The following is a 25,416-nucleotide window of genomic DNA, read 5'->3' on the forward strand; positions in this document are numbered from 1 at the left end:
GGTGAAGTGAACGTGTGAGGTCAGTGAGAAACAATGACATGGTGAAGTGAACGTGTGAGGTGGATTTGACTGGATTACGAACTCTAATGTTTCTGTGTTTGGAGAGAAAAGGACGACGAGGACGTCCATCAGAGACCGACCTGCTGCCAGAGTGAAGGTGTTCTATTCTGGACGCGTCTCCGACAGAAAACCTGAAGTCTCCTGTGTACAACACATTTCCATGGCAACCCTCAAACAGGAACCTGCACACACACACGTGTTCAATTAAAATCATGTTAAATATTAATATTTTCTGGTTTCTAGTGGCTCGGGTCCCACACATGGGTCACAGGAGACTTTTTTTGGGTCCCCCACAGTCTTGATTGACAGAACGTTTCTTCATTTTAACGTTCAGCTTTATGTGGAAATAAATGACATACAGATATGGACGTGAATAAGTCAGTACTTCGTAATGATAGTTTGGTAAATACTGAAGTAGAATATTAAATTAAAATATGAATATATAATATACAGGATATAAACTGTTTTGACTCACATGACGGAGCCGGGACAGTGACCAGCAGGAAGTAACGTCACCACCACATCCTCTTTCTGTCGCACACAAAAAACACAACACGGTTAAAGACGACAACTAATTCAAGTTGAAATAAAGCCAGAGATAATGTAAACATCTACCTCTCCTGAAGCCTCGTCCACTAAGGAGATCTGAGTCGGGCTCTCCAGCTCCAGCGGAACCTGAACGCAGCGATGACACTGACAGGTCAGTGACAGAAGATCAACGATCGAGGAAATAACACAAAGCAAAGAAATAATGGAAGCAACTTACGATGAATTCTTCCCAGAATCTGTAGCGTGGATTACTCAGCAGGAGTTCTTTGGTCACAAAGGAGCAGTAGAGTCTGACTGTGCGACTGCGAACGACGACAAAAACACATTTAACGTTAAAATTAAAATAATAAAATATATTTAAAAATCACAATATTTCTTCCCTGAGCATAAAAAAAATTCTGTAAATAAAAATAATTTTTTTAAATAATTTTTTGTTAAAATTAAATTATTTGTGCTTTAATTACACATTAAAGCTGTATTGTTTCATCTAAAATGTATTATTTTTTTCATGTATTAATTTAGTTTATAGATTATTTTTATTCAAATAAAATTGCCGATAAGATTTGTACATTTACCTTGTTTTAAAAGAGGTGCGAAGTGTGTCTACTTTTAACTTTAAAATCACAAATTTCGAAGTTTATACATATATTTATGTCTTGATTTTCATACTTTTGTTTTCTTTATCTTACATAAATGAGCTTCCACCGTCATTAATGCTGTGAGAATGACCTCATTGTTGTTTATTTTACATTTAAATGACGACAGCTGCTAAATAACCATTTTTTATCATGAGGAGAAAGTATTTATTTTTATTTATTTTGTTTAAACTGATGACATTTGTAAATGTACCTGTTTTTAGGTGCAAATTTGGCTACTTCTAACTTTAAAAACACAAAATGTGGAGTATATGTGCATCAAAATTTGAGACTACATAAAAATATCCTAGGAAACTATACGTATGTTTGTGGTTGTGCTGACATAAATAAGCTTCCAGCATCATTGATGTGACAATAAGCTCATTTTACATTAAACGACAGCAGTTTATTTTACATTTAAATGACGACAGCTGCTAAATAACCTATTGTTTTTACCTGAACTGCAGCTTCCTCTTCAGTAAAGGTCCCTTCAGTCCTTTCATGTGATCTGCGGACACAGGAAAACACTGGTTTTAATATTATTTATTTATAATAATATGAGGACAGCTAACGGTGCTAACCTAGCTTACCTTTGTGACAGTGGGAGAGGAAATACGCGCGTGCATGTACGTTCTCTCTGTCGAACCGGTCCAGAGAAATATTCGGATATTCCTTCATTCGACCCGCGAACGAGCTCATTTTTGATGAATAATCCTACGTTGTTTTTTGGGCGAGAAAACTTAGATTTGCTAACATCACTACTATGTTTTTGTTTGTCGCGCCCACTGAATTGAGTTTCTTCTTCTACGCTTCTCTTTACCGCAGTCGCTACGCCTTTTGGCGGGCTTTATCGCCACCTACCGTCGAAACTCTGCCACTCTCTATGCGTATATCTGACCTCTTTTTTTCCAAGTATTTCACATAGTTTGAATAAAAACCCCGTTCGTAGACATTCAACACATTACGTCGTTGTTTCGTGGTGGCAGATCCTTTGGCGCCATCTGTTGGCTTTGTAAGACCTCCAACACAGAAGAAGAAGAAGAAAGTTCACGGTAACCAGGCAACCAAGGAAGCTACACAGCAAACAACAACAGCCGCTGCCGTGTAAGAAACGTCAAGTAAAACAAATAAACGCGCATGTAAGTAAAAAACGTAATGTCGACATTTTCAGGAAATTAACAGGATATTGCATCTAAGGTGACGTTTAAAAGAAACAGACGAAACCCGGTTCTAGAATGTCACATTTTAACGTTTAAATGCACAGTAATCGTATACAAACGAATAGTGTGCTATTACATTTTCTATTGAGTTTACGTGAGATCGGCTTACATTAAAAACGCAAACAATGTTTTATTTAAAAAAAAAAACATTCTTTATTTTGGAAGCAGTAGCAAAACCCAATTCATTATTGGTGCATTTTAACGTACACATGACTAATGTAAAGCGTAGAAAATTTCAATAATTAGTTTTTCAGTGTTTTACACATCATTATTTCTCCTGTTGAAGTTCAGCCTACAATAAACATGTCATACACACATATTTTTTTCAAATAAGTGCTTTGTCATTTGTGAAGCGATAACAAAACCCCATTGAAATGTTCTTGTATTTTAAAGCATCACTGAACATTGGTAAGTACAGTCAATAATCACATTTCCATTTTTCACGTTTTGCATCTCTGTAGTATCTATATGTAAAATCGGCATAGATTAAACACATGAAAACAAACATCAGCACATTTATGTAATATTTTAAGAATCAATGCATTTGGATAAATATACTGTAGAAACAGAAAGTTACCTTCTCTAAAATGAATATTTTTTTTAATATATCAATATCAATGATACTGAAGCGTTTATGCAGTGTTTGTGTGCATGTTTCTGTCAGATGATCACACACCATGTCCAGTCCAAAATCAATGAGCAGAGCCACAGGATGGAGTGAAGAGGTGGAAAACCTGTTCAGGTTCCAACAGGCAGGATACAGAGATGAAGTGGAGTATGTTCAAGTCAAACATGGAGCCTCGGTAAATACTATTCTCCCTCTTATTTGTTTTGTTTTGAGTTGTGTTGTGTTGTGTTGTGTATGAACTCAAACATGAAACAACCAACAAGAAACAAGAAACCTCAAGACTTTTAAAACATTTAAACATTTAAAAAATGCAGCAACTCTGTCTCAGGTCTAATCTAATCTTAATTTATCTCTGTCTCAGGTCTAATCTAATCTAATCTTAATTTATCTCTGCCTCAGGTGGACAAATGGCCGGAGAGCGGCTTCGTGAAGAAGCTCCAACTCCGCGACAACACGTTTTATTACTACAACAGGAGACGGGAGTGTCCGGACGAAGACGTCCACAAAGTCAAAGTGTACGTGTATTAGGGTGTCCTGCACCATCGTCACCATCGTCACCATCGTCATCATCGTCATCATCGTCATCATCATCATCATTGTCATCATGATTCCTCTGTGAAGTCCTCTGGCTGATTACAGCACTTAGACTCAAGTGCTCAAACACACCACAAGGCAAAATAATCATATATAAACAATATCATTATACATCAATGCTCCTAAATACAAGAACATGTCAATGTTATTCATTAAGAATCTTGAAATACTCAATATTATCTTCACTGAGAGGAAATTGAGAACTTTAAAGCACACTTACAATCATATAAATTGTGTTTTTTCTTCTACAGTGTCTGTTGTCGTCTGTTTTTCCTCTTGCCTTGAGGCCTCGATACTGACTACTTTTTTCAGACAAACAAAAATGTGCACGCAGAGAAGCTTGTACTCTGCATTTTATCTGTTTAATTGACATTTATATGCATTTTCCACAAACCTTAAAGGTGTCCCCGGTGACAAAAAGGCAGAATGACTGTATCTTGGTCAGTTTCAAGACTTTACTTTTACACGTTTGAAGTAAAACAAACAGCTGAGGCGACGTCGGCCTGCAGGGAAGCTGATGTAAGACGTTAGTTCTGCGTTACCTGAGTAAACCGTCATTTCAGAGTCAGACAGAGACGCAGATCATAATGTGGAACGTGGTCTACATTTTCTGTTGTTGGGACTTTTATTCTGATTAAACGCAAAGCTGAGAAACTGCGTTGGACCTGCGACTAAAAGTCAAGTAAGTAAACATCAGTATAAGTTTGGATGTTTGTCAAGTGTCCTTGTGTTTAATCTTCAGTCTTGTTGTCTTGCACCAGCCTTTAGACAAACTGCTTAAACTTGGATTAAATTCAACTTTTCAGCTAAAAACAACAACTATCTTTAATATATTTCATATTTATGGGAAATTGTTGTCAGTGACTGAAGCTATACTAATATTTCAGAATATACTGCAGGTTTCAGAGTCTGTATTAGTATTAGTGTCTTCTCACCAAACTCCATTAATTTTTTTGGACAATTTAATAAACTTTGTGACGCTTATTTGGTTAACAATAAGCCATCTAATCGAGTATGCGTTACTATTGACTAACAAACAAAACAAATACATAAACAATATCATTTACATGAGTAATAAACTTAATAAATGAGTTTGCGCAGTAAATTAAATTCTGAATAGGGTTTGGCAAAGTGTGTGACCGTGAGTGAACCTCAACCGGTTTAAAGTTGTGCTTTATTGAAAACAATCCATCCGATAATCTAGGTTATATTTTCACCCACTCATACATTGGAGGTATGGATTATTTTTTATTTATTTGGTTTTTTTTTTTAAAAACGTCCTAAGTGGTTTAAGAAGTACTTACACTATTCACAAACAACCAACTGTTAATTTACTTGTTTTCTTTTAAATGGGATTTGGTTAAAGGGATTGAGATTAATCTCAACGGCTTGATAGGCTTAATGTTGATATATATTTAATCATTGCCCTACCGGATGTGCTACGTTATATTTGTATGACTGTATGTTGTAGCTTCCTACTTCAACTAACGGTCTTTACTAGTGTAAACTGATACGCGCACTTAAATTGCTTGGATTCTTCATGGGGTTTGGCGAGCAGCGTCAGTGAACGCAGCTAGTCCCGGTTACTTGTGAAGTTTCTTTTAACGGCTTGCTGGGCTTAACATTGAGATATAATAAAACACTGCCCTACCCGATGTGCTACTTTATATTTGTATGATTGTAAATTGTAGCTTCCTACTTCAACTAACGGACTTTACTAGTGTAAAATGCTACGCGCACTTAAATAGCTTGGATTCGTCATGGGGTTTGGCGAGCAGCGTCAGTGCAATAGTATCGCTAGCCACGGTTAGCCGCGCGGTGCCGCGCTCGGCTCACAGCTAATTACTAAACAACCTGAAGTGAAGCTATCGAGCTTATTCCCCTCAACTTGGGACGCGGCTGCTCGGCTTTTCTCAAGTTATGTTTCCACTGGAGTCGCCGCGGGAACCTTGAGGCAAGTGTGAGGTCCAATACGGAGCGAGATAACCTGGTTAGCCGCTAGTTAACTAACTATGTTTAGTTAATTGTTGTGTAGCTGGGCTGACGGTTAGCTTAGCCCTGTTAGCCCCGTCAACCTGCTCTACATTTAGGTTAGCTAACGTGAAATATAACAACACCAAAACGCTTCACACGGGCCTTTTTGAATATTAATAATGACGGGTTAAAAGTTTTAATTGTTTTATATTGTCGTGCCGTGACATAGTGGTTGGTCGGGCTGAGTTTTAGCTCCAGGTCACGAGCTGTTTGGGCTAAAAGTTAAAGGTGTTTATCGTTAGCCTGATGCTAATCTGCGGCTAACACGCCAAACTGTCACTGTCATGTTGTGGTTTGGTCAGATTTTTATCTCAAACTGAGATTAAAGTGAGTTTTGTCGACGCTGACTCTTCACGTTAATTTACCGTCATATATGTGTATATATGTATATATCACCAACAGTAGATTATGACTGTATTTGTCTTTATTTATGTTTGTTGACACTGATTTGTAAAAATTAAACTAAGCTTAACTTTCATGGCAATAACAATTGATTAAATATTGTGAGCTAAAACAAAAGTTCCATATGTCTTAAATTACTTGATCAATTAAAAAAAAAAAATAATCAGACCAATTTAAAGATGGATTGAATTTGGATCGATGGTTTTAGATTGAGTGCAGATTTTTATTTACTTAAAAATAATTATCTTTTAGGATAAATGGATTAGTATAATAGATTAATGTGGAATAACTTGGGCTGCAACTAGAAGAAAACTAGAAAATATTCACATTTTAGAAGCTGAAAAATCATAGAAACTGGTTTTTACAGAGCATTCAAGGCTGGATCTGGAATGTTTTCCTGTTTTTAAATGATTGTTATATCATCTTCTGTTTTTTATTGTTAAACAAATATTAACATTTTATTTATCATTGTGCCAGTCCATCTTCATGTGTCGATCAGCTGATTCATTCGCTCATAAGACTCATATGAATTATTAATGTTAAAAAGCTGCAGAGTTCACTGGGGTTTTTCCTATTGGTGCTCAGTACTGACTGTCACTGCACCTCCAGGAATGAATGAATGAATGAATGGAGGGAGGAGCAGAGGAAGCGTGATACAGTTTCTCCTTTAAATAAACCACATGATCCTGTGTGTGTTTAAGTGTTTTAACACTTGTTCTTCTGGGAAAATGAGAGTGAAATATGTCAGATTTTATCATTTTTAAATACTAGTTTTTTTGTTGTTATTATCATTTGATCAGCTCAGCTGATCGTCCCCCTGCATAATCGATTTGTTGTTGGTCCAAAAAATAGTTCTGAAATGTCCCCAAATAAAAATCTGTTTGAATGATTTCGAACCAGAAAATATTCACATTTAAGAAACTGGTTCTAATTATTAAAAGAAAATCACTTAAACCCGATTTAATGATCAAAGTAGGTAACAGTCATCAGTTAATGCCAATACATTGATTCATCTCTGTAGCCCTAGTATCAATTTTACTATTTTGATAATTCAGTTAGTAAAAAAATAGTTAACATGAATAAATCAATAAACACAGTAATGTGCTGATAAAAATAATTACCTGCTGCAGACAGAGGGTCATTTAGACTCTGATCCGAGTTCTCTGTTTTAAGAGGCCTTAGTGAATCACAAGGCTGTGGAGGAATGTTAGCTTTAGGTCAGGTTTATGAGAGTTCATAATCAAGCGCTTGTTTTTCCCTTTTTTCTTTTCTTTTTTTTTTCCACTCAGTGTGTGTGTGTGTGTGTGTGTGAGTGAGAGAGAGAGAGAGAGTGTTTTCCGCTGAGAGCGAGGCTCTTGTTTCCTCTGCTGCAACAGAAGGAAGAAACGCTTTCACTCTGCACGAAGACGTCGTCACCGCGTCAGAGAAGTAAACTCTTTTTAATCTTATGCAGAAACTTAATTTTTTGGTTGTTGTCCCAGGGAAGTTATCATCTGTGCTTGGAGAAGATTTAGATAAAGAGACGTTATTGTTTTTTGTTATGGTGACGTTGTTAAAAGGTGTGAAAGACATGTGAAACTTGGATTGTATGTCAGAAATAGTGCGTCTGCACGAGTGTGACTGCTTGATTCGCTTTGTTGCTTGTTAAACGGCAAAAATAACGCAGCACCACCTGTTTGTCACAGGAAAATCTTCAGTGTCAGTATGTACGTTTAATACTAGGACTGTCGCAGTTCAAATCCAAATCCTCTATTTTATTGTATTTTCAAGTTTAAGTTTTTCTCTTTTAGCACAGACTTGTAGACTTGTTAATCTCGGACCATATGGAATTAGATTTGTGTCAATATTTTCATACAACACTTGAACCAAAATTAGCCAAAAAATCAAAAATACACAAATAGAAAATAAAAAATATGGATTTAATCGTTCAAAACTATTGTATTTATTTATTTAAAATTCAGTTTTTGTTTACAATGATCGGAATTTTGTTTGCTCCGACCCTATTGTGTCTGCGCTCCTTCTCTCGCTTGTTCTTTGCGATTCTGACCATGGGGCGGGGCTTAGGAAGCTGCCTGCTGATTGGCTACTGAGTTTTGGTGCGACAGCTCAACAGACCGGAAGTACTGTAGACACGGAGTCAGAGTTGCTGTCCGTCTGGAACTGTGACAAAATTGCGTTAGATACTTATAATTATTTTGTCGGATGTCCGTGGGGGAAACTCAGGGAATGAGTTCCAGTAGCCAATCAGCAGGCAGCGTCCTAAGGCCCCACCCATGGTCAGAATCATAAACAAAAAACCAGGGAGCAAAAACAGTCGGAGAAAAAGAAACTCCGATCGTTGCAAACAAAAAGTGTACTTTAAAACAAATAAAATTAATTTTTGAACGATTAAATCCACATTTTATTTGGAATTTGTGTGTTTTTGATTTAGTGGTTAATTTTTCTTTGGAAATATTGACAAAAATCTTAGAATTCCATTTGCTCCACGCTCATAACAATGTTTACACGATGTGATTTTCTCATGCGACGACAGAAACTTTTGGAAACGCACGATATTTACATATTTAGTTGGCAGCAGCTTCAGGTTAGTGGGAGGAGCTAACGTGAAGTCGCGCTACAGTGGCTACAACCACACAGTGTCTGCAGGACGTCACACAGGGGGGTGGTTAAGTTCTTGATTACAATTTCGCTGTTTTTCCTCATTACACTGCAGTAAATGTGTTTATAAAGGAGCTGCAATGCTTGTATTTTTAAAAACCTGGAACCTGAAAGTCATCGTGAGCTTCAGACAACGTGAAACCACGCTCGTCCTCTCTGACAGTTTGGACTGTTTGAATCACAGATTCGTCGGTGTAGAAAACCACATTTCACTCTGATTTGTAACTTCCTCTTTTCATTTTTTTCTAATCTCTCGTCATCAGCAGCGCTTCTCTCTGAGATGGAAGCAACTGCTTTTGTTATCACAGCTTAAAAAAATGAGGAAGTGAAGCAAGAAAAGGCAAAAATGACTTTTCTGTCAAGGAATAAAATAAATAAAAGATGAATTTCAAATTACCGGGATTATAATCTTCTCTGTTTTTTGAAGCTCACCGAAGTTTCCCATTTTTTTGACTCGCAGGTGAACGTTGTCGTCGTCGTCGTCATCATCATCAGCGTACCTGAGCAGCAGTCTGTCCTCCACGATGTCCCCGTCACGCCGTGGACACTGACGCCGTCGAGCGGAGCGAGGCAGCTGGAGGGAGGGGGCCAGCTAGCATGCGGCACCGGCTCGGCGTGTCCAGGAGACGGCGCTGCTGAGGAGCCGTCGTCGGTCGGTGCGGAGTGTGTGTCTGCGGAAGCGACGATGGACGACTTCAACAGCAGGACGTACGGGACCAGCGGCCTGGACAACAGACCGCTGTTCGGGGAGACGTCTGCTCGGGTACGGGTGTCTTTGTGTAGGAGAGGACACGTAAGACATTTTAAAGAGGACACAAGAGACTCGCATGCCTCATCGTTCGGAGGAAATCTACACTTTTACAGCTGAAATATGAAGCCTGAGGAAATGTCTCCTCTTTGTATGTCCTTTTAAAAGTGTAGCTGTTTGAGATGCAGACAATGTGGAGCTTAGTTTTTACCTTTTCTTTGGAGAAACCAGCCGATCACTTACTGAAAATATGGCCACTAGTGGGAGACGCGAGGAAATACAGCCACTCTGCAAAAAGCTCAGCAAGTCTACGATATCCTAACAATATGTTCAGTGCTTTTTCTTGACACTAAACCACCATTTTCTAACAGTGAAACTGAAGTTTGTGTCTCTTTGTAAACCACTCACTCTCCCACACCAAACCCCATAGAGTTGTTGATCCACTGCTGCCTCCATCACTAAGTTCAAATGTCTTATTTTGTCACTTCGGCTTTTAAAATCCTACATTTGGATTCACTTTATTGACACAAAGTGACCACACAAGGCAGCAGTAGACCAGCAGCTCCTGTGTCCCCGTGAGGTAAAATCACTGATTTTCTCTATGGGGTTTGGTGTGGGAGAGTGAGTGGTTTACAAACTTCAGTTTCCTGTTGGAAAAGTCTGTCTCACAGTGAGATAAACCGTGTGAACATGTTCTTAAGATATCATAGACTTAAACTCACATGGGTTTTATGGCTCAAGAAAACCTGAATTCTTCCTTTTAATCTGTGGCGTAAACAACAATTTAAACGTGTGTTTGATGTTGATTTATAGAAAGTGTAAAACTAACAAACGTGTGTTTTTGTCGCAGGATCGGTTCATTAACCTGGCAGTGGGAGGATTCACCTCTTTGGTTGTTCTAGTAAGTTCCCAGTTTGTTTTTATTAAATCACAAATTTTTCCACTTTATCTGTTTATTCTTTTGCTTTTTTACATAAAAAAAAGATCAAAATTGTCCTCCTGTCATAACTCAGTTAAATATGAAGCATTTATTTTGAAATGAAGTTTGACTCCTCTCCGTCACAGATGTTCAGTAAACTCATAAACCTCCTTAATCAGATTAGAAACCTCCCTAAATCAGATTAGGAATCATTGACAAGCTCATTAGCTTCACTGAAAACACGCCTTTGTTTTCTCTTCCACTGATGCCACATTTTTATATTTTAATCTATTTCAAAAAAACTATGGAGACCTTGGAGGCAGAACAGTGACTCAGCACTTCTTCCTGTTTACTTTCATATCCTGACTTCCACTTCCTGGAACGAGAACAGAGCAGTTTTTACGAGCGTCAGGAGATTTTTTTCGTTTTTTTCCCCTCAGAAACCAGAGCAGGAAATTTCCGAAGATCGCATTTTAATTTTAATAAACGACCGTTTCTCCGTCTCTGTTTGTTTCCTAGGTAACCGTGATCGGGTCGTTTGTGTTTCCCTCACTGCCTCCACGACCCCTTAACGTCTTCTTTGCCGTGTGTATCCTGTTAATGTGTGGATCCACCATAGTGCTGGTAACACACACACACACACACACACACTCTGAGCTTCTGTCAGGATTCATTCAATGCATTTTTATCACGTTTTATTGCGTGAAAGTCAGTCCGGATACGACATTGTCGCTATATTTAAGTCTAGATACGATATCGTCACAATATTTAAGTCAGGATACGATATCGCGATATTTAAGTCAGGATCAATATCGCGATATTTAAGTCCGGATACGGTATCACGATATTTAAGTCAGGATACGATATTGCCGCAATATTTAAGTCAGGATACGATATCATCACGATATTTAAGTCAGGATATGATATCACAATACTTAAGTCAGGATACGATATCGCGATATTTAAGTCAGGATACGATATTGCCGCAATATTTAAGTCAGGATACGGTATCATCACGATATCTAAGTCAGGATACGATATCGCAATATTTAAGTCACGATACGATATCATGATATTTAAGTTAGGATACGATATCACGATAATTAAGTTACGATACAATATCATCGCAATATTTATGTCACAATACAATATCAAGATATTTAAGTCATGAAATGACATCACGATATGATATCACAATATTTAAGTCATGACACGATATCATTGCGTTATCATCATGATATTTAAGTCAGGATGCGATATCGTCGCTATATTTAAATCAGGATACAATATCATCGTGATTGACAGAAATGTTCTTGTTGACGTTTTTGTCACTAACGCCTTTTCTCTCTCTCCCTCAGATATTCTGGTACCGTCAGGGCGATCTGGAGCCCAAATTCAGGAACCTGATCTACTACATGCTGGCGTCCATCGTGCTGCTGTGTCTCTGTGCCAACCTCTACTTCCACGATGTCAGGTGACCGCCAGAGCGAGGAAGAAGGGAAGACACAGCCGTAAAGTGGAAGGACTAAATAAAATTTGACCAAAAATACAAACAATAAAAAGACTTGAAGGAACGTCCCACTGCACCAGAGAAGAAGAAGAAACAGAGACTTTAACGGTCGCAGTGAGATGAAAACGCATGACTTCACTGGAGTGTGGAGGTCATGTGATGTACTGTACGACGCCATAAGTCTGCCTGAGACATGAGATCTGCCGGAGATGAACAGGTGTGTTTACGAGCTCATTCACATAAACATCGTCCTCAGACAGTGAAATATGACGGAGAAATTATCGGCCCCGGGGTTTTTCCAAGTGTGGTTGCATTCGGGAATGACACATAATCTACGTCAGCTCAAGTCTACAATATTTTAAGAATATGTTCACTGCTTTTTCTATAGTAAGATCCACTGTTGAACCACTCGCTCTCCCACACCAAACCCCATTGAGAAAATCAGCGTTTTTAACATCACAGCACACAGGAGTCGTTGATACACTGCTGCCTCCGTCACTAAGTTCACATGTGTTATTTTTGTGAATTCAGTGTCAGAAAACCTTTGTTCAGATTTACCTCAGTGACACAAACTGACCACACGAGGCAGCAGTAGACCAGCCGCTCCTGTGTCCTCGCGAGCTGATCACTGATTTTCTCTATGAGGTTTGGTGTGGGAGAGCGAGTGTTTTACACACGTCTAACAGTGAGATAAAGACGTGAACATGTTCTTCAGATGTCGCAGAATTAAGCCGATGTGGATTTCATTCACATCTTTGTTAAATGGCTAAAATCTGATTTTCCTCGTGTTAATTCTTTCATACATCCACACTTTAAAAAAAACCCTGATCTATCACTTTGAAGGAAAAACCTGCTCTTTTCCTCTTGTTATTGTTCTTTTACATGTTTGTCTTTGTTCTATAAAAACTGGTTAAGTGTATTTACATTCTTAAACAACACTGCAGGCCTCAAATGTAGTAAAAGTCATGTTCTTGTTTAAGTATTTGTTTTTTTTCCAACAACAAAATCTTTATGAAACAGCTTCCAAACTCCTGTTCAGACTGATTAAAGCTGGCGTAGGCGATTTATATCTGTGGTTGATCAATAATTCCATATTAACTTTTCATCTGCTGCTCCTCCTCCAGACCCTGTTTGTGACCAATCATAGGACAGTCCAAAGAGAGACTGAGCGCCTCCTATTGGCTGTTACACACATTCCCTTTAGTGGAAAAATAACTACTCTAGCACTGGTTAAAACATAGGGCTGCATCGATTTAAGGATTATTAATCAATTATCAAAAAAAGCTGGCAATTAACATAGTAATCTGTGTGTTTTCAGACATTTTATGGACCAAAAAAAGAGAAAATAAGCAACATCGACATATTATGAAACATGAAAATAATTGATAGTTGTCGCTCTCCTGCAAAAAAAAAAATTAGTAGGACCAAAAATTGATCCTTGAGGGTCACCACGATTTCACTTGAGGGCTGCAAAAACACATCGCTTTTTGATCGATTACTAAATTAATCGTCACCTATTTTGATAATTCAGTGTAAAAAATTTGTCTGGTTTTTAAGTGGAAATTCTCAGATTTTTCACCTTAAATGCAAATATCTAAGTAAAAACTGACACAAATGTAAAGGTATTTTTTTTACCATTTCATGGACCAATGTATCTTATAGATAATTAATAGTTACTGCCTACACTGCAAAGAAACCTTTAAAAGAGTAAAAGGATGAATATGTTAGATGAATATTCATGAGGGCTGCAAAGACTGATCGATAACTAAATTAATCATCACCTTATTTGATTTGATAATCAATTTGTTCAGTTTAAGTTTGTGTGATTTTTTTTTTTTTCTCTGGTTTCTTTGTTCCATAAAACAAAGAAATCATTCAAACTGAAGGTTTGAAAAACACTGATCAACATTTTATGGCCTAAATATTTAGTTTAATAATAATAATAATAATAATAATAATAATAACAATTAGTTGAAGCCCTAAAATACTTGGTAATTGACATTAAAAACAAAGCTTTAAGCATTATGAATGTTACTGAGCCTGTAAACACACAGAGCGGAGGGGGCGGGGCATCACGTCACAGCAAACACACTTTCATGTTTCATGTTTTTCTTTCCACTTCGTCCGAATTTCACGCTATTATTTAATTCATTCTCCAAATCACGTCTAAGATAAGGGGATCATTTTATCTTTTAAATTAGATTGAAATGACTCTGACTGCCAATTCTTGCACTAAGTGTGGCTGAATTCCTCCGCTGTCTCAAAGCCAAATACACACACACGCGCACACACGTCAGGTGTAGCACCAGTAAAAAAGAAGAAGAATGTTTTCCAAAAACAACCGTGTTTGTCGTCTTATATTTGCACTGTTAATCTGTCAATCCAGAATCATCCAAATCTCATCTGAGCTTCCGATGTCGCATTTTTTTAATGAAAAAAATTGTTAGTGTAATTTAACCTTCACTACGTTAAATTGTTTACGTCTGTTTTCCATACGTTACTCCGTGATCTGGTCACTGTCATTTCCGCTAAGGTTTTGTGTAACAAATGCTAACGATTAGCTATGACAAGCGTAAACCTTTGGCGACTAAATCTGAGTCGGAATATTTCGGAATTACCGTACAAAAGTATCGCTAAAGAGTATTTTTATTTTCGGGGGTTTCTAATTCAGGTCGTTTAACGTTTACCGCAGAGGAATCCTGTTTACACCACGTGCCATGTTGTGCCAAGTGCCATGTTGACATACTAGCATGTTAGCATAACTTTACAAGCACAAAAACGTCGTACAGCCACGGTTAGTTTTTATGTATCGGAAGACAACGCAAATTAAATTTGGTGGCGCTAGTGTTTTGACCTCCACTCTGCTAGCTAACAATCAAAGTATAATTCTGCTAAGTTTTTAACATTGACTGTCGCTACAGGTTAAGTCCGATTTCTGAGTTCGGAAGGAGCAAAAGTATCGCAAAATCCAGAGAATAAACCTTATTTTTACTTTTTTACGCTAACTTACAAAAAACCAGATCACGGAGAAATGTGTTTATTTGTAGCAGCGTTTTCAAAAACACGTCGTACTGTAAGCACTTTAGTTTTTCTTTCTCAAAATTACCAAAAACCAACAGCGCAACACTGATTTCTTACTTTTTAAAACGCAGCACTCATCGTCACCATCGTTGTTTTTGACGACCATTAGAAAGAAAAATAATTCATTTACTCGTAGCTCTCAACGTCTTTGTTTACACCTAAAGACGATCGTCAAAGCCACAACGTTGTATTTAAATATTTTATGGAATAAATAAAAGTGTAACCTGAACGCCTCTTTGTCTCTGCTTCGACTTCATTCTTTGTAAAAAATAAAGTTCTTTTTGAAATTTGAGTTCGGACTTTTCCGGCAGATTTTTTTTGTTGCTCACATATAAAAAGATTGCAGCAGGAAATCAGCTCAGTTGTGTTTACCTTGATGTTCGTCTCTGGCACACAATGAATCCTGGGATTTTGCTATGGAAGCCTGGAAAGTATCTCAGGCTAGCCCTTTTTCGCAGTCGATAAAACATTTTTACGTGGAATTTTTTTGTGCACACAAACATCGTAGCAAGAACTAAGAAGAACTGCGACAGAAGTGTGATTTAAAGGTAAACATAGCAGCGTTAGTATGAGTGGCAGTCATCTTAGAATTCATCCCACGTCAGAAACCCAAATTCGGGGGGGAGTGTCCGACCTCACAAATTCTGACTTCCGACTAAAAATGTAACACACCATATGTCGGGCCATGATTGTTTAGAGAAGGGAGAACGCATTTGTTGCTTTAGAAATCGCGCACTACAGCGTGCAAGTTGTAACTTTGGGACAATAACAAGCGCAGCCTGTGAAGGAGGCGGAGCCTGGATCGAGCCACTCCCGCCCCCCTGTAATTTAACCCCTTCTGTGTTGTCAGGATTTGGCACGCGTACTTCTCATTCCCGAAACTCTTAGACTGTTTGCAATATCTGGAAAATAGAAAACCATGGACTGGCGATCTGACCAGGGTGTGTCTCTGCCTTTCACCCTATGTCAGCTGAGATTGACCCAGTGCCCCCCGCGTGACCTTCATGTGGAGGATAAAGAGGTAGAAGATGGATGGATGGATACTGGAAAGCAGAGAAATCGAGTATTGCGCTCGTTTAAATGTAGAAAAAAATAAATTAAAAAAACAACAGATTAAAAATACAAATGTGTCGCAGCTGACATGATTTATTTAATCGTAATTCAATGAGCTGCACAATCCTGCCTCTTTGTGGTTTTGTTTTTGTTTTTTTTAAAAAAAGGTTCCGTCAGCTCAGACACGACGGACACGCCCACATTTTCGTCCATCACAGTCGTTAAAGTCTCTGACGCCGTGAGAGTGGACGTCTGCAGCAGCGAGTGGCTGCGTTCACATTTCATCCAGGGCTTTTATTTTGAAACGTCAAACACCTGAAGCCTCACTGATTCAGTCAAAAAAAGAGGTTTGAGTCTGGACTTAAACTCACAGACTGATGACGGTCACCAGGCTCCACCTCTTCCTTAAGTCCATTAAATTGTTACCTGCCATGATGATGAAGCTCCAGCTCAGTCGGAGACTTCCTGGTTCTCCAGGATTGGATCTGAGGACAGAGAAGGAACAAGTGAGCGCCCCCTGCTGCTGAGAACCAGCATGAGACAAGGAGGGAAACATGGCGTCCAGATCGGACACAAGGAAAAAACGGATTTCAGCCTCTGAACAAAAGACTCACTTAACTGTGAACCACTCACTCTCCCATAGAGAAAATCAGTGATTTTATCTCACAGGGACACAGGAGCTGCTGGTCTACTGCTGCCTCGTGTGGTCACTTTGTGTCACTGAGGTAAATCTGAACAAAGCCAAAATCACAAAGTAACTTGTGTGTGTGTGTGTGTGTGTTACCTGTCAGTGTGCTGCTGATGTTGGTAGGAGACACAATCAACACAGTGCCGCCAGATGTTATTCCAGAATGCACCACTGGACTCTCGTCAGAGGGGGCGCTCATCTCCTGTAACACACACACACACGCAGTCATGTTAACATGTGTTTGTGTTCGTATTCAGATTACAGATCACAGGTGTTCCTAATAAACTGGACAGGAAGTGACATGGTTTGTGAAGTGCCATGTTTGTACCTTGTCAGTGAATCCATCCGTTATTGGCTCCTGCGTTTCCGTGACAACGGTCTCTGAACTCTCCAGGAGACTCGTGGCATCCAGGTGGTCTTCCTGGCCCTGACCCTCAGCCTCTACGACCAGCTGCGATTGGCCGAGGGGGTCCGAGGAGGTGGAGTCGGAGCTGACCGTCTGGATGATGACGCCGTCGCTGGAGCAGAAGCCGTCCGTCTGAGGAGAGTCACATGACCAGGGCTCCGTTAAAGGGACAGGTCGTAATTTTTTTGAAGTGTGGTTGACAAAGATTTAAGAGCTTAAGTCTACGATATCTTTAAGAACATGTTTCACGTCTTTATCTCACTGTCAGACAGACTTTTCCAACAGGAAACTGAAGTTTGTGAAAGAGTGTGGGAGAGTGAGTGTTTCACAAACTTCACTTTCCTGTTGGAAAAGTCTGTCTATTCTTAAGATGGATTTTTAGATTAGTCTTGTGATAAGTATAACCTCACATAATACCACAACTACGCTTTTAAAAGACAGATTTGACATTTTTTTATTTAATGTTTTGATTTTAACTTCAGTCTAGATTATGGATCATTAAATCCAGCAGAGGGCAGTAACGCGACATCACACACACACACACACACACACACACACACACACACACACACACACACACACACACACACACGTGAACCTGCAGATTTACAAACTTTAGCCGTGAGTGGAACTGACCGACAGGCTGTGAAGGATGATGTGTTCGTGTGGCGACGGCGAGGAGCCCGTCGTCAAGGTTACCGTGCTGTTCCCGGACAAACTGAGCGGAAGGCCCTGATTGGACGTCGTCTGGAGGTAGTAGGTTCCCGGGGTGCCGGTGGGCTGGAGGTGGAAGGACTGAGAGGAGGAGGAGGAGGAGGAGGAGACGGTTGGTTAAGATTTAGGGTTAGTCAGTAACTGGTTATGGTTATGGTTATGGTAAGTGTGTGTGTGTGTGTGTGTGTGTGTAGTGAAACTCACAGGGAGGATCTCAAATGTCTGTAGAGCTCCTGTGTTCAGAGTGATAGTCTCACTGTCACTGACTGATGCTGCTGAAGAGTCTGAGGCACGCACACACACACGCGCACGCACGCACACACACGCGCACGCACGCACACGCACACACACATATGCCAGATCAAACCAAAATGATTCAGTTTTCATGATTTCTTTGTTTCACGGAGCAAAGAAACCAGAAAATATTCACATTAAAGCTGAAAAATCATAGAAACTTGTTTTTAAGGTCCGGTTTGTAAACTTACTGGCAGAAATCAAATATATCACTGACACAGTATGTTTATGCAGCACAAACACATACAACCCAAAAACACAGCACAAACGTGACACAGCAAAAGAAACACAACACAAAAGAAAACGACACCGACTCTCACCCAGGTGTGTGATCTGCAGAGGGATCTGGACGGGGATCTGCAGCGCCGCCACAGAGCTGGGGGCGGGGCTGCTATCCTCCAATCGGGTGAGGCGGATCTGGAGCGAGGAGGAGGAGGAAGAGGAGGGGCTTCCCGGTCCAGATCCTGTCTGTTGTGACACCATCACCTCCTGGAGGCCTTTCAGCAGAACTGACACAAACACGCATGTCACGTTTTTGTTCATGTGACATTTGAATAATCAGCCTCCTGTGCCTGTGCATGTGTGTGCCTGTGCATGTGTGTGCATGTGCATGTATGTGTGTGTGTGCATGTATGTGTGTGTGTGCATGTATGTGTGTGTGTACCAATAAAGGGGATGTCCTTGTGATTGGCCACTTGTCTCTTGATGCTCCACCACTTGGATCGCAGCCACTGCGGCGAGCGGACGCTGCTCCACCCTCCGGCCAGATCCTCCCACCTGATCTCGTTCTCGTCCTCCACCTCCAGCTCGGAAATCCTTCAACGCACCGTTTACATTTCTTTTTCACTTCTATCTTATATAATATGTTCACGTCTTTATCTCACTGTTAGACAAACATTTACTCACTCTCCCACACCAGAGTCCATAGAGAAAATCAGTGATTTTAGCTCATGGGGACACAGGAGCTGCTGGTCTACTGCTGCCTCGTGTGGTCACTTTGTGACACTGAGGTATATGTCAACGAAGGAATTTTAAAAGCCGGATTAACAAAATAAGACATATGAAGTAAATGATGGAGGCAGCAGTGGGTCAACAACTCCTGTGTGCTGTGATGTTAAAATCACTGATTTTCTCTATAGGGTTTGGTGTGGGAGAGTGAGTGGTTTACAAACGTCAGTTTGAGTCACAACAACAACAACACACCTGCGTACGAGGTTCAGGTCGTCCTCCTTCGTCCACTCCGTTCCTCCACTCTGTTTCCAGTTCAGGTAGTTCAGCCATTTTGAGCGGCACTGCTTCTCTGAGCGCGTGCGCACCTGGTCGGCGACCGACGCCCAGGACACGCCTCCCGTGACGGCCGACCCCGGAGTCACGCCCGCCATCTCGTACACGACCTCGGCCAGACGTCGCTCCTCCTCCTCGCTCCATTTACCTGCAGTTTTAATTCAAATTATGAATAAAAACAGGAGGTTTTGGATTTCTAAATAATTTACCAAGTGTTTAAGTGTTATTTATTAAATCTTAAACATTATTTACTTAATATCAAGTTGTTGACTATTCTCAGGATTTTGATAACTGATGAGGAATCAGTTTTTGTGATTTTTTTTTTAAAATTAAAACCAGTTTCTGTGATTGTTCAGTTTCTTAAATGTGAATATTTTCTGGTTTCTTTGTGCCAAATAACAAAGAAATTGTCATTTCTAGGGTTTGACAAACATTTTTCAACATTTTATGACAGTTTACGAACCAAACAACGACAAATAATCCACTCAGTCGAATCACTTATGAGAATAAACATTAGTTGCAGCCCTAAGTTTAACTAACATCAAATAATTATTGACATTCTACACTTTATTAGAAGCTTAAGGACAAAACTGAGGATGAAAAACCTTTAAATCTGCAGCCGACCTGCAGTACCATCACAGGCCAATAGGAGGAGGCAGAGACCAGACTCTGAGAATCACAGTTTTAAATGACCACTAACCTTAACCATAACCAGTTAAAGACCAACACTAACCTTAACCCTGACCACAATTCAAATCTTTGTCCTAAACTTAACCAGTTCCTCAGAAATGAGGTTCTGCCTCATTAGGACCAGGTTTTGGCTCCACAAAGTCAGTATTTATGACAGAAGGGGTCCTGAAGAGGCAACAAATACAAAAACACACACACACCAAACCTAACCTAAACTAAACCTAACACTAGAACCAGGTCGTAACCCCTCAAAAAGCCCTTTAAAGTTAAGAGGACCAGAAAAAATGTCCTCAACTTCCCAGGGTTTATGTTTTCTTGGTCCTCACAAAGATACACATACAAGAACACACACACACAGGTTTGTGCAGCTACTCTTGTCAGGACTCCATTCGTGACTTCCATTTATTTAACCAGAATAAACAAAGTCTTATCACTAAACTTGACCATAACCAGTTAATAACTAACCCGAACCTAAACTTAAACACAATTCAAATTTCAGTTAATTTAATTAGTTTCTCAGAAATGAGGTTCTGCCTCATTAGGACCAGGTTTTGGTCTCCGTGAGGACTACTGGACACACACCTGTGTTGCAGGTGTCCTTCATGAGTCGACATCGGTCTTTAACAGAAGACGCGCTGCGACCCAGAGCCGCTCCGATCGTCGCCCAGTCGTTCCCGTGTTTCTGTCGCAACCTGACGAACAAACAAAAAAAAAACATGTAAACAACAAACTAAAAACACTTTATACATCGTTATTGTTGTTGTTTGTTTTCACTCACGACTTCAGCTTCTCTATTTCCTCAGGCGTGTACCTGAAGAGACAGAAATAAACAGATGAAGATCCACTCACAGGAAACTGGGTTTGTTTTCACGTCGTTGTTGTTGTCGTTGTCGTGTTCGCAGACTCACTTGCCGACGTGGTTACGGTTGTCGTACATTCTCAGGACGCGTCTGTACACGGCGAACAGCGGCCGGTTTAAACCCAACGCCACCGAGCGATAAAAGTCCTTTCTCTCCTCTTTGGACATCTCAAAGATTATTTCAGCCGGATCCTCGATGCCTCGCTCCTGAAACACACACACACAGTGAAACACACACACACACACACAGTGAAACACACACACACACAGTGAAACACTCACACACACAGTGAAACACACACACACACAGAGTGAAACACTCACACACTCACGGACGTACCTTGACGTATCGGTCGATGTTGCTCATCAGAACATCGATCTCCTCTTTAGACCACATTCCCTGCTTCCACTTATGACCTGAAACATTCAAATGAATAATCCCCCACACAATGTCAGACTAAACACACCTGCTGCCCCCTGGTGGTGAGGTTACAGTGATAATCTCATCCTCTCATAATCCACGTACTGTACCTTTATTAGCCAGCGTGTCTTTGTCTTCTTTGGTGGTGAACCAGGCCTGACTGACAGGGGACACCTCTGTCTTCTGATTGGGCGACAGTGAGTCCTCGTCCTCCTGCAGAATCTGCACACACACACACACACACACACACACACACACACACACACACACACACACACACACACACAGGGAGTCGCCCCCTCATGGTGACTCATGAGAATGCAGCTTTCAGACACTTTTTTGTCGCGTTCACTTACACACAGGGATGTGAGTTGGAGGCGGGGACAACAGGACTCACCTGTATCTGGGCCACACCCTCTTCGGAGAGATCGCCCCCTGCTGTCGCCGTCATCGTCACCTCGAAGCCTTCGCCGTTCTCCGACACTGAGGACGAAGAAAGTTTGACTAAATTTAATTTTAAGTTTATTTATTCTTGTCCATAAGATAAACTTTATGTGTTTAAAACCTTATTTAAAACACAAATTGTCAATATCGTGTGTGTGCGCGCGTGTGTGGAAACAGTGATTTCCAAAGTCTGAGCTGAGGCCCCCTGTTGGCCTGTGGTGGTACTGCATGTTGGCCAAAACAGGTCATAAAATAAACAAATATAAAGGGTTTTCACTGTAAACTGTGCATGATTAATTGAAGTTAATTAAACATAGGGCTGAAAGTAACAAAGTTATTTATCAACTATATTCATAGTTGATTAATCTTTGGATTATATTTTTCGTAAAATGATGAAAAATGTCGATCAAACTCTGGAAATGATATTTCTCAAAATGTCCAAACAAAGTTTTACTGATTTCTTTGTCACATGGAGCAAAGAAAAATCCCTGAAACTGGTTTTAATAATAAAAAAAAAACACGCCACATAATTTGATTATTTAGTAGCGTATGTGTGTGTGTTGTATTTGTTACCTCTTGAGGACCATTCTTTCTATCATAAACACATCATTTCTGGTTAAGTTTAGGACTAAGATTTGAATTGTGGTTAGGATTAGTGTGTGTGTGTGTGTGTGTGTCTTACTGGGTAAAGTGACCACAGAGAACTGAGGTGTGTCCGAGTCGTCCTGTTCGTCCGTAGAGAGGCGGAGCTTCTTCTCAAGAGGCTCCGAGTCTTCATCTACACACACACACACAGAGAAAGACTTCAATCAAAATATTCATTTCTACTAATTCCAGACAGATTTTGCTTCATTTTTAAGGAAATAAAAGTGTGTGTGTGTGTGTGTGTCATCCCACCATTGTGAGGACAGTGCAGGATGATGCTTCCATCACTGTCCTGCGTGAGTGTGACAGACTTGACCGTCTCTAACGCTGCGGCCTCCTCGTCCTCGTCTGCACCTGAACTCATCCTGCACCTGCTGAAAAACACCATCAATTCATTCATTCATTCATTCATCCACTCAACACAGAATCTGTCGGCCATCAATCTTCTCTCAATCAATTAATAATCCCTGCACTTTTAATCTCCCTCGTTCTTCATACATTTGCTGTGTTGACAAGCTCCAAAACAACGTCACATTACCCTGAAAATCAAAATATGATAGTGGCACCGAGTCTGAATCACAATACAATCACACTACAAGTCAAAATAATCACAAAATTATTTTTTTTTTAAACCATATAATGGAGCTGTAATTAGTTTAAAAAACAATAATAATAGAAACATGTCAGTCATTTCATTTTTAAATCCAATGCAGATCAATATAAATGTATTAAAAGAAAACTAAAACTGTATTAAATCACTTTTTAAGTGACAGATCATTTATTTTATGTATTAAATAAAATAAATCATATTCAACTGTCAGTGAAGAAGCTAAATATAGAAAGAAATGAGCGATTGATTATGAAAATAGTTGCAGATTATTATTTTTTACAAGTAATCATCTGATAAACTAAATAATCTGTGCATCTGTTAATTTTACTGACAGTTAACATAACCATTAAACCTGAAATTATAGGTCTATTAATGTGTAAAAGCTCATAATTAATGAGAAACTATTTTGTTTATGTCAATAAACCATAGATGTGTGATTTATGTGAGGTGGTTGACCTTTAAATGAATGATCATTTTCTCACATTTAAATACATATTTTTATTTAAATTGGAAGAGAATACCGTCATAGTTTCTTGGATAAATGTTCCATAAATTACAGAGCTTAACCTTGACCGTTGTTATATGCCAAGAATATTACCTTCTAAGATACTAAATGTATTTTCCTAAGAATAAAACTTAATTTAAAGCCTTATTCCAGCAGAATCCCTTTCAAAAAAACGTCAAAATAACTCTTTGCCCCTAACATGTGCTTACGACTGTGACTCAAACTTTTATTAAGTAAAAGCAGAGATTATCAAAGTGTGTCGTGTTTAGTGGACAAATGTATGCATGCCGAACGATAGTCTGAAGCCTATACAAATGGTTTTGGTTCAATTAGAAAATATTTGTGTGAAAGTGGCTGAGCAACAGACCAAAATGTGCAAAGTTGGTCTTTTTTCAAAGGGAGTTTCGTATCAAGGTCTCATTCAGCGTAACCATCACCTACGCTAAAGCAAACAGCGGGGATTCGGCGCGTAAACTGATTAAAAGCTATAAAAACGTCACTTTGTTTTATTTAACTGTGTATTTATCACTGTCGTATGATTTCGTGTGGTTTTAACAAACAGGGGAGTCGCTGTAAGTGAAGCTCTGGGCACCCTGCTAACCGTTAGCATCCGGCGAGCTACTGCTGCTAAATGAGAGAAAAGTGTCCGCGGGCGCCATGTTCGTTAGTGGACAAGCTGAAGCTTGTGGCGTCTGTGCGGGAGCTTTTTCACGCTCTTCTGTCGCTTTATTCTCTCGTTTTTGCGCTACTTTCTCCCCGCTCTGAGCTTCCTCCACTGCCACCACCGAACAGAAACTGAAATTTGACTTTTGATTCACGTACTTACTTCCTGTTTTTGGTCCGGGGACTTGCCAGTTACCAGGATGAAGCTAAAGTGCCAGGATGGAGGGTCGGCGGCCATTCGAGGGCCCGGCGTTGGGTTGCCAGGTAAGGCGGACTGTCCGGGAAAACACAGTGGTACGTGATCTGTGTACAAACAAACGGAGGATTTTATTTTACTAGCGCTTTTATTTAATTTATTTACCATGTTCTCCTTTTACAGAAGAGTATTAGGGTCACGTGTCAAAATAAATTTAACATCATGAATTCTGAGATTAAAGGCACAATACCAAGATTAAAGAAAAAGTCAGGATTCTGAGGTTAAAATAGAATTCATGCTGTTTTATTTAAAAAAATAATAATTTACCTTTCTTTAAAAAAAAAAAAACCGTATACTCGGGTAAAACAAACAAACAAACAAACATATAACCTGTCCTTAACACAAATTGGTCTTAAATTAAACAACTTAAAGTGTATATTGTTATTAATCCGTTTTTATTATTTCAGTACCCTCATTTGCAAGGTTTCACACAAATAAAGTGTACACATTGTAATATTTTGTGAATTATCACTTCAACCCATGGAGTGTGAGGGACATACTGTTTTTAGTGGTTCTGTGTGTCTGTCTGTTTGTTTGTACTTGCACTTGCCAATATGACCAGCAGAGGCCACCAGAGGCGTGTTGCGTGAATGGGGTGAAGTCTGCCATCTGTGATCGCCTTGTTTGTTATGTTTTTTATCGCTAAACTCCAGTGTTGTGATGTACATCAAATACTCAGTTTACGTGTAAGCCTCAGACCTGGCAACCACTGTTTCAGCCCTCAAAATCGGTCCGGGCAACAACATCGCCGTGTTATTTTCTTTGCCTTGACTTCATTTAGACAAAATAGACACTTATATAAAACATGGAAAAATATAATTTATTTTTCTTTTGATTTGGAAAAAA

General features: G+C 39.6%; 4 protein-coding genes across 7 annotated transcripts in view; 2 read left to right on the top strand and 2 right to left on the bottom strand.

Annotated features, from left to right (window-relative positions):
* The window catches only part of dclre1c (DNA cross-link repair 1C, PSO2 homolog (S. cerevisiae)), a 6,481-nt gene extending 4,508 nt beyond the window's left edge, over nucleotides 1-1,973 (bottom strand). For both annotated transcript variants that reach the window (XM_058626248.1, XM_058626247.1), the window contains exons 1-6: nucleotides 1,835-1,973; nucleotides 1,701-1,752; nucleotides 827-911; nucleotides 676-735; nucleotides 536-591; nucleotides 141-242 (exon numbers count right to left, since the gene is read on the bottom strand). In XM_058626248.1, coding sequence (XP_058482231.1) covers nucleotides 141-242; nucleotides 536-591; nucleotides 676-735; nucleotides 827-911; nucleotides 1,701-1,752; nucleotides 1,835-1,943 — 464 coding nt within the window. In that variant the 5' untranslated portion in view covers nucleotides 1,944-1,973. The remainder of the gene's footprint in view (nucleotides 1-140; nucleotides 243-535; nucleotides 592-675; nucleotides 736-826; nucleotides 912-1,700; nucleotides 1,753-1,834) is intronic.
* A 172-nt stretch (nucleotides 1,974-2,145) lies between these two features.
* meig1 (meiosis/spermiogenesis associated 1) lies at nucleotides 2,146-3,925 on the top strand. Its single transcript, XM_058626249.1, has 3 exons — nucleotides 2,146-2,383; nucleotides 3,129-3,267; nucleotides 3,492-3,925. Exons 2-3 carry the CDS (start codon nucleotides 3,142-3,144, stop codon nucleotides 3,618-3,620), a joined length of 255 nt encoding a protein of 84 aa, XP_058482232.1. The 5' UTR covers nucleotides 2,146-2,383; nucleotides 3,129-3,141; the 3' UTR covers nucleotides 3,621-3,925.
* A 1,735-nt stretch (nucleotides 3,926-5,660) lies between these two features.
* On the top strand, nucleotides 5,661-13,024 carry tmem243b (transmembrane protein 243, mitochondrial b). Its single transcript, XM_058626057.1, has 5 exons — nucleotides 5,661-7,550; nucleotides 9,241-9,543; nucleotides 10,379-10,429; nucleotides 10,967-11,071; nucleotides 11,806-13,024. Exons 2-5 carry the CDS (start codon nucleotides 9,466-9,468, stop codon nucleotides 11,923-11,925), a joined length of 354 nt encoding a protein of 117 aa, XP_058482040.1. The 5' UTR covers nucleotides 5,661-7,550; nucleotides 9,241-9,465; the 3' UTR covers nucleotides 11,926-13,024.
* A 3,127-nt stretch (nucleotides 13,025-16,151) lies between these two features.
* On the bottom strand, nucleotides 16,152-24,631 carry dmtf1 (cyclin D binding myb-like transcription factor 1). Of its 3 annotated transcripts, none has more exons than XM_058626050.1 (17): nucleotides 24,478-24,631; nucleotides 22,789-22,910; nucleotides 22,574-22,669; nucleotides 21,845-21,930; nucleotides 21,558-21,669; nucleotides 21,367-21,443; nucleotides 21,076-21,233; nucleotides 20,946-20,978; nucleotides 20,750-20,859; nucleotides 19,397-19,625; nucleotides 18,858-19,009; nucleotides 18,514-18,702; nucleotides 18,104-18,189; nucleotides 17,822-17,980; nucleotides 17,108-17,317; nucleotides 16,876-16,981; nucleotides 16,152-16,576 (listed from the first exon to the last, which is right to left on the bottom strand). In XM_058626050.1, the coding sequence occupies exons 2-17, from the start codon at nucleotides 22,898-22,900 to the stop codon at nucleotides 16,542-16,544; spliced, it is 1,950 nt and encodes a 649-aa protein (XP_058482033.1). In that variant the 5' UTR covers nucleotides 22,901-22,910; nucleotides 24,478-24,631; the 3' UTR covers nucleotides 16,152-16,541. The 3 variants fall into 3 exon arrangements, with proteins under 3 accessions (XP_058482033.1, XP_058482035.1, XP_058482036.1); XM_058626052.1 differs by having other exon boundaries at nucleotides 24,474-24,628; XM_058626053.1 differs by lacking the exon at nucleotides 24,478-24,631 and adding an exon at nucleotides 24,253-24,459.
* Between the last annotated feature and the right edge of the window lie 785 nt (nucleotides 24,632-25,416).

The sequence above is a fragment of the Solea solea genome, chromosome 3, assembly GCF_958295425.1.
Source record: "Solea solea chromosome 3, fSolSol10.1, whole genome shotgun sequence".
Taxonomy (NCBI): domain Eukaryota; kingdom Metazoa; phylum Chordata; class Actinopteri; order Pleuronectiformes; family Soleidae; genus Solea; species Solea solea.

Bases quoted from the DNA above. Each gene is read 5' to 3' on its own strand.
- meig1 (XM_058626249.1), top strand. From the start codon at position 3,142: ATGTCCAGTCCAAAATCAATGAGCAGAGCCACAGGATGGAGTGAAGAG. The intron at 3,268-3,491 runs GTAAATACTATT...TCTCTGCCTCAG, and splicing joins AAGTCAAACATGGAGCCTCG to GTGGACAAATGGCCGGAGAG.
- tmem243b (XM_058626057.1), top strand. From the start codon at position 9,466: ATGGACGACTTCAACAGCAGGACGTACGGGACCAGCGGCCTGGACAAC. The intron at 9,544-10,378 runs GTACGGGTGTCT...TTTTTGTCGCAG, and splicing joins TCGGGGAGACGTCTGCTCGG to GATCGGTTCATTAACCTGGC. The intron at 10,430-10,966 runs GTAAGTTCCCAG...TTTGTTTCCTAG, and splicing joins TCACCTCTTTGGTTGTTCTA to GTAACCGTGATCGGGTCGTT.
- dmtf1 (XM_058626050.1), bottom strand. From the start codon at position 22,900: ATGAGTTCAGGTGCAGACGAGGACGAGGAGGCCGCAGCGTTAGAGACG. The intron at 17,981-18,103 runs GTGAGTTTCACT...TCCTCCTCTCAG, and splicing joins AGACATTTGAGATCCTCCCT to TCCTTCCACCTCCAGCCCAC. The intron at 17,318-17,821 runs GTCAGTTCCACT...GACTCTCCTCAG, and splicing joins TCATCCTTCACAGCCTGTCG to ACGGACGGCTTCTGCTCCAG.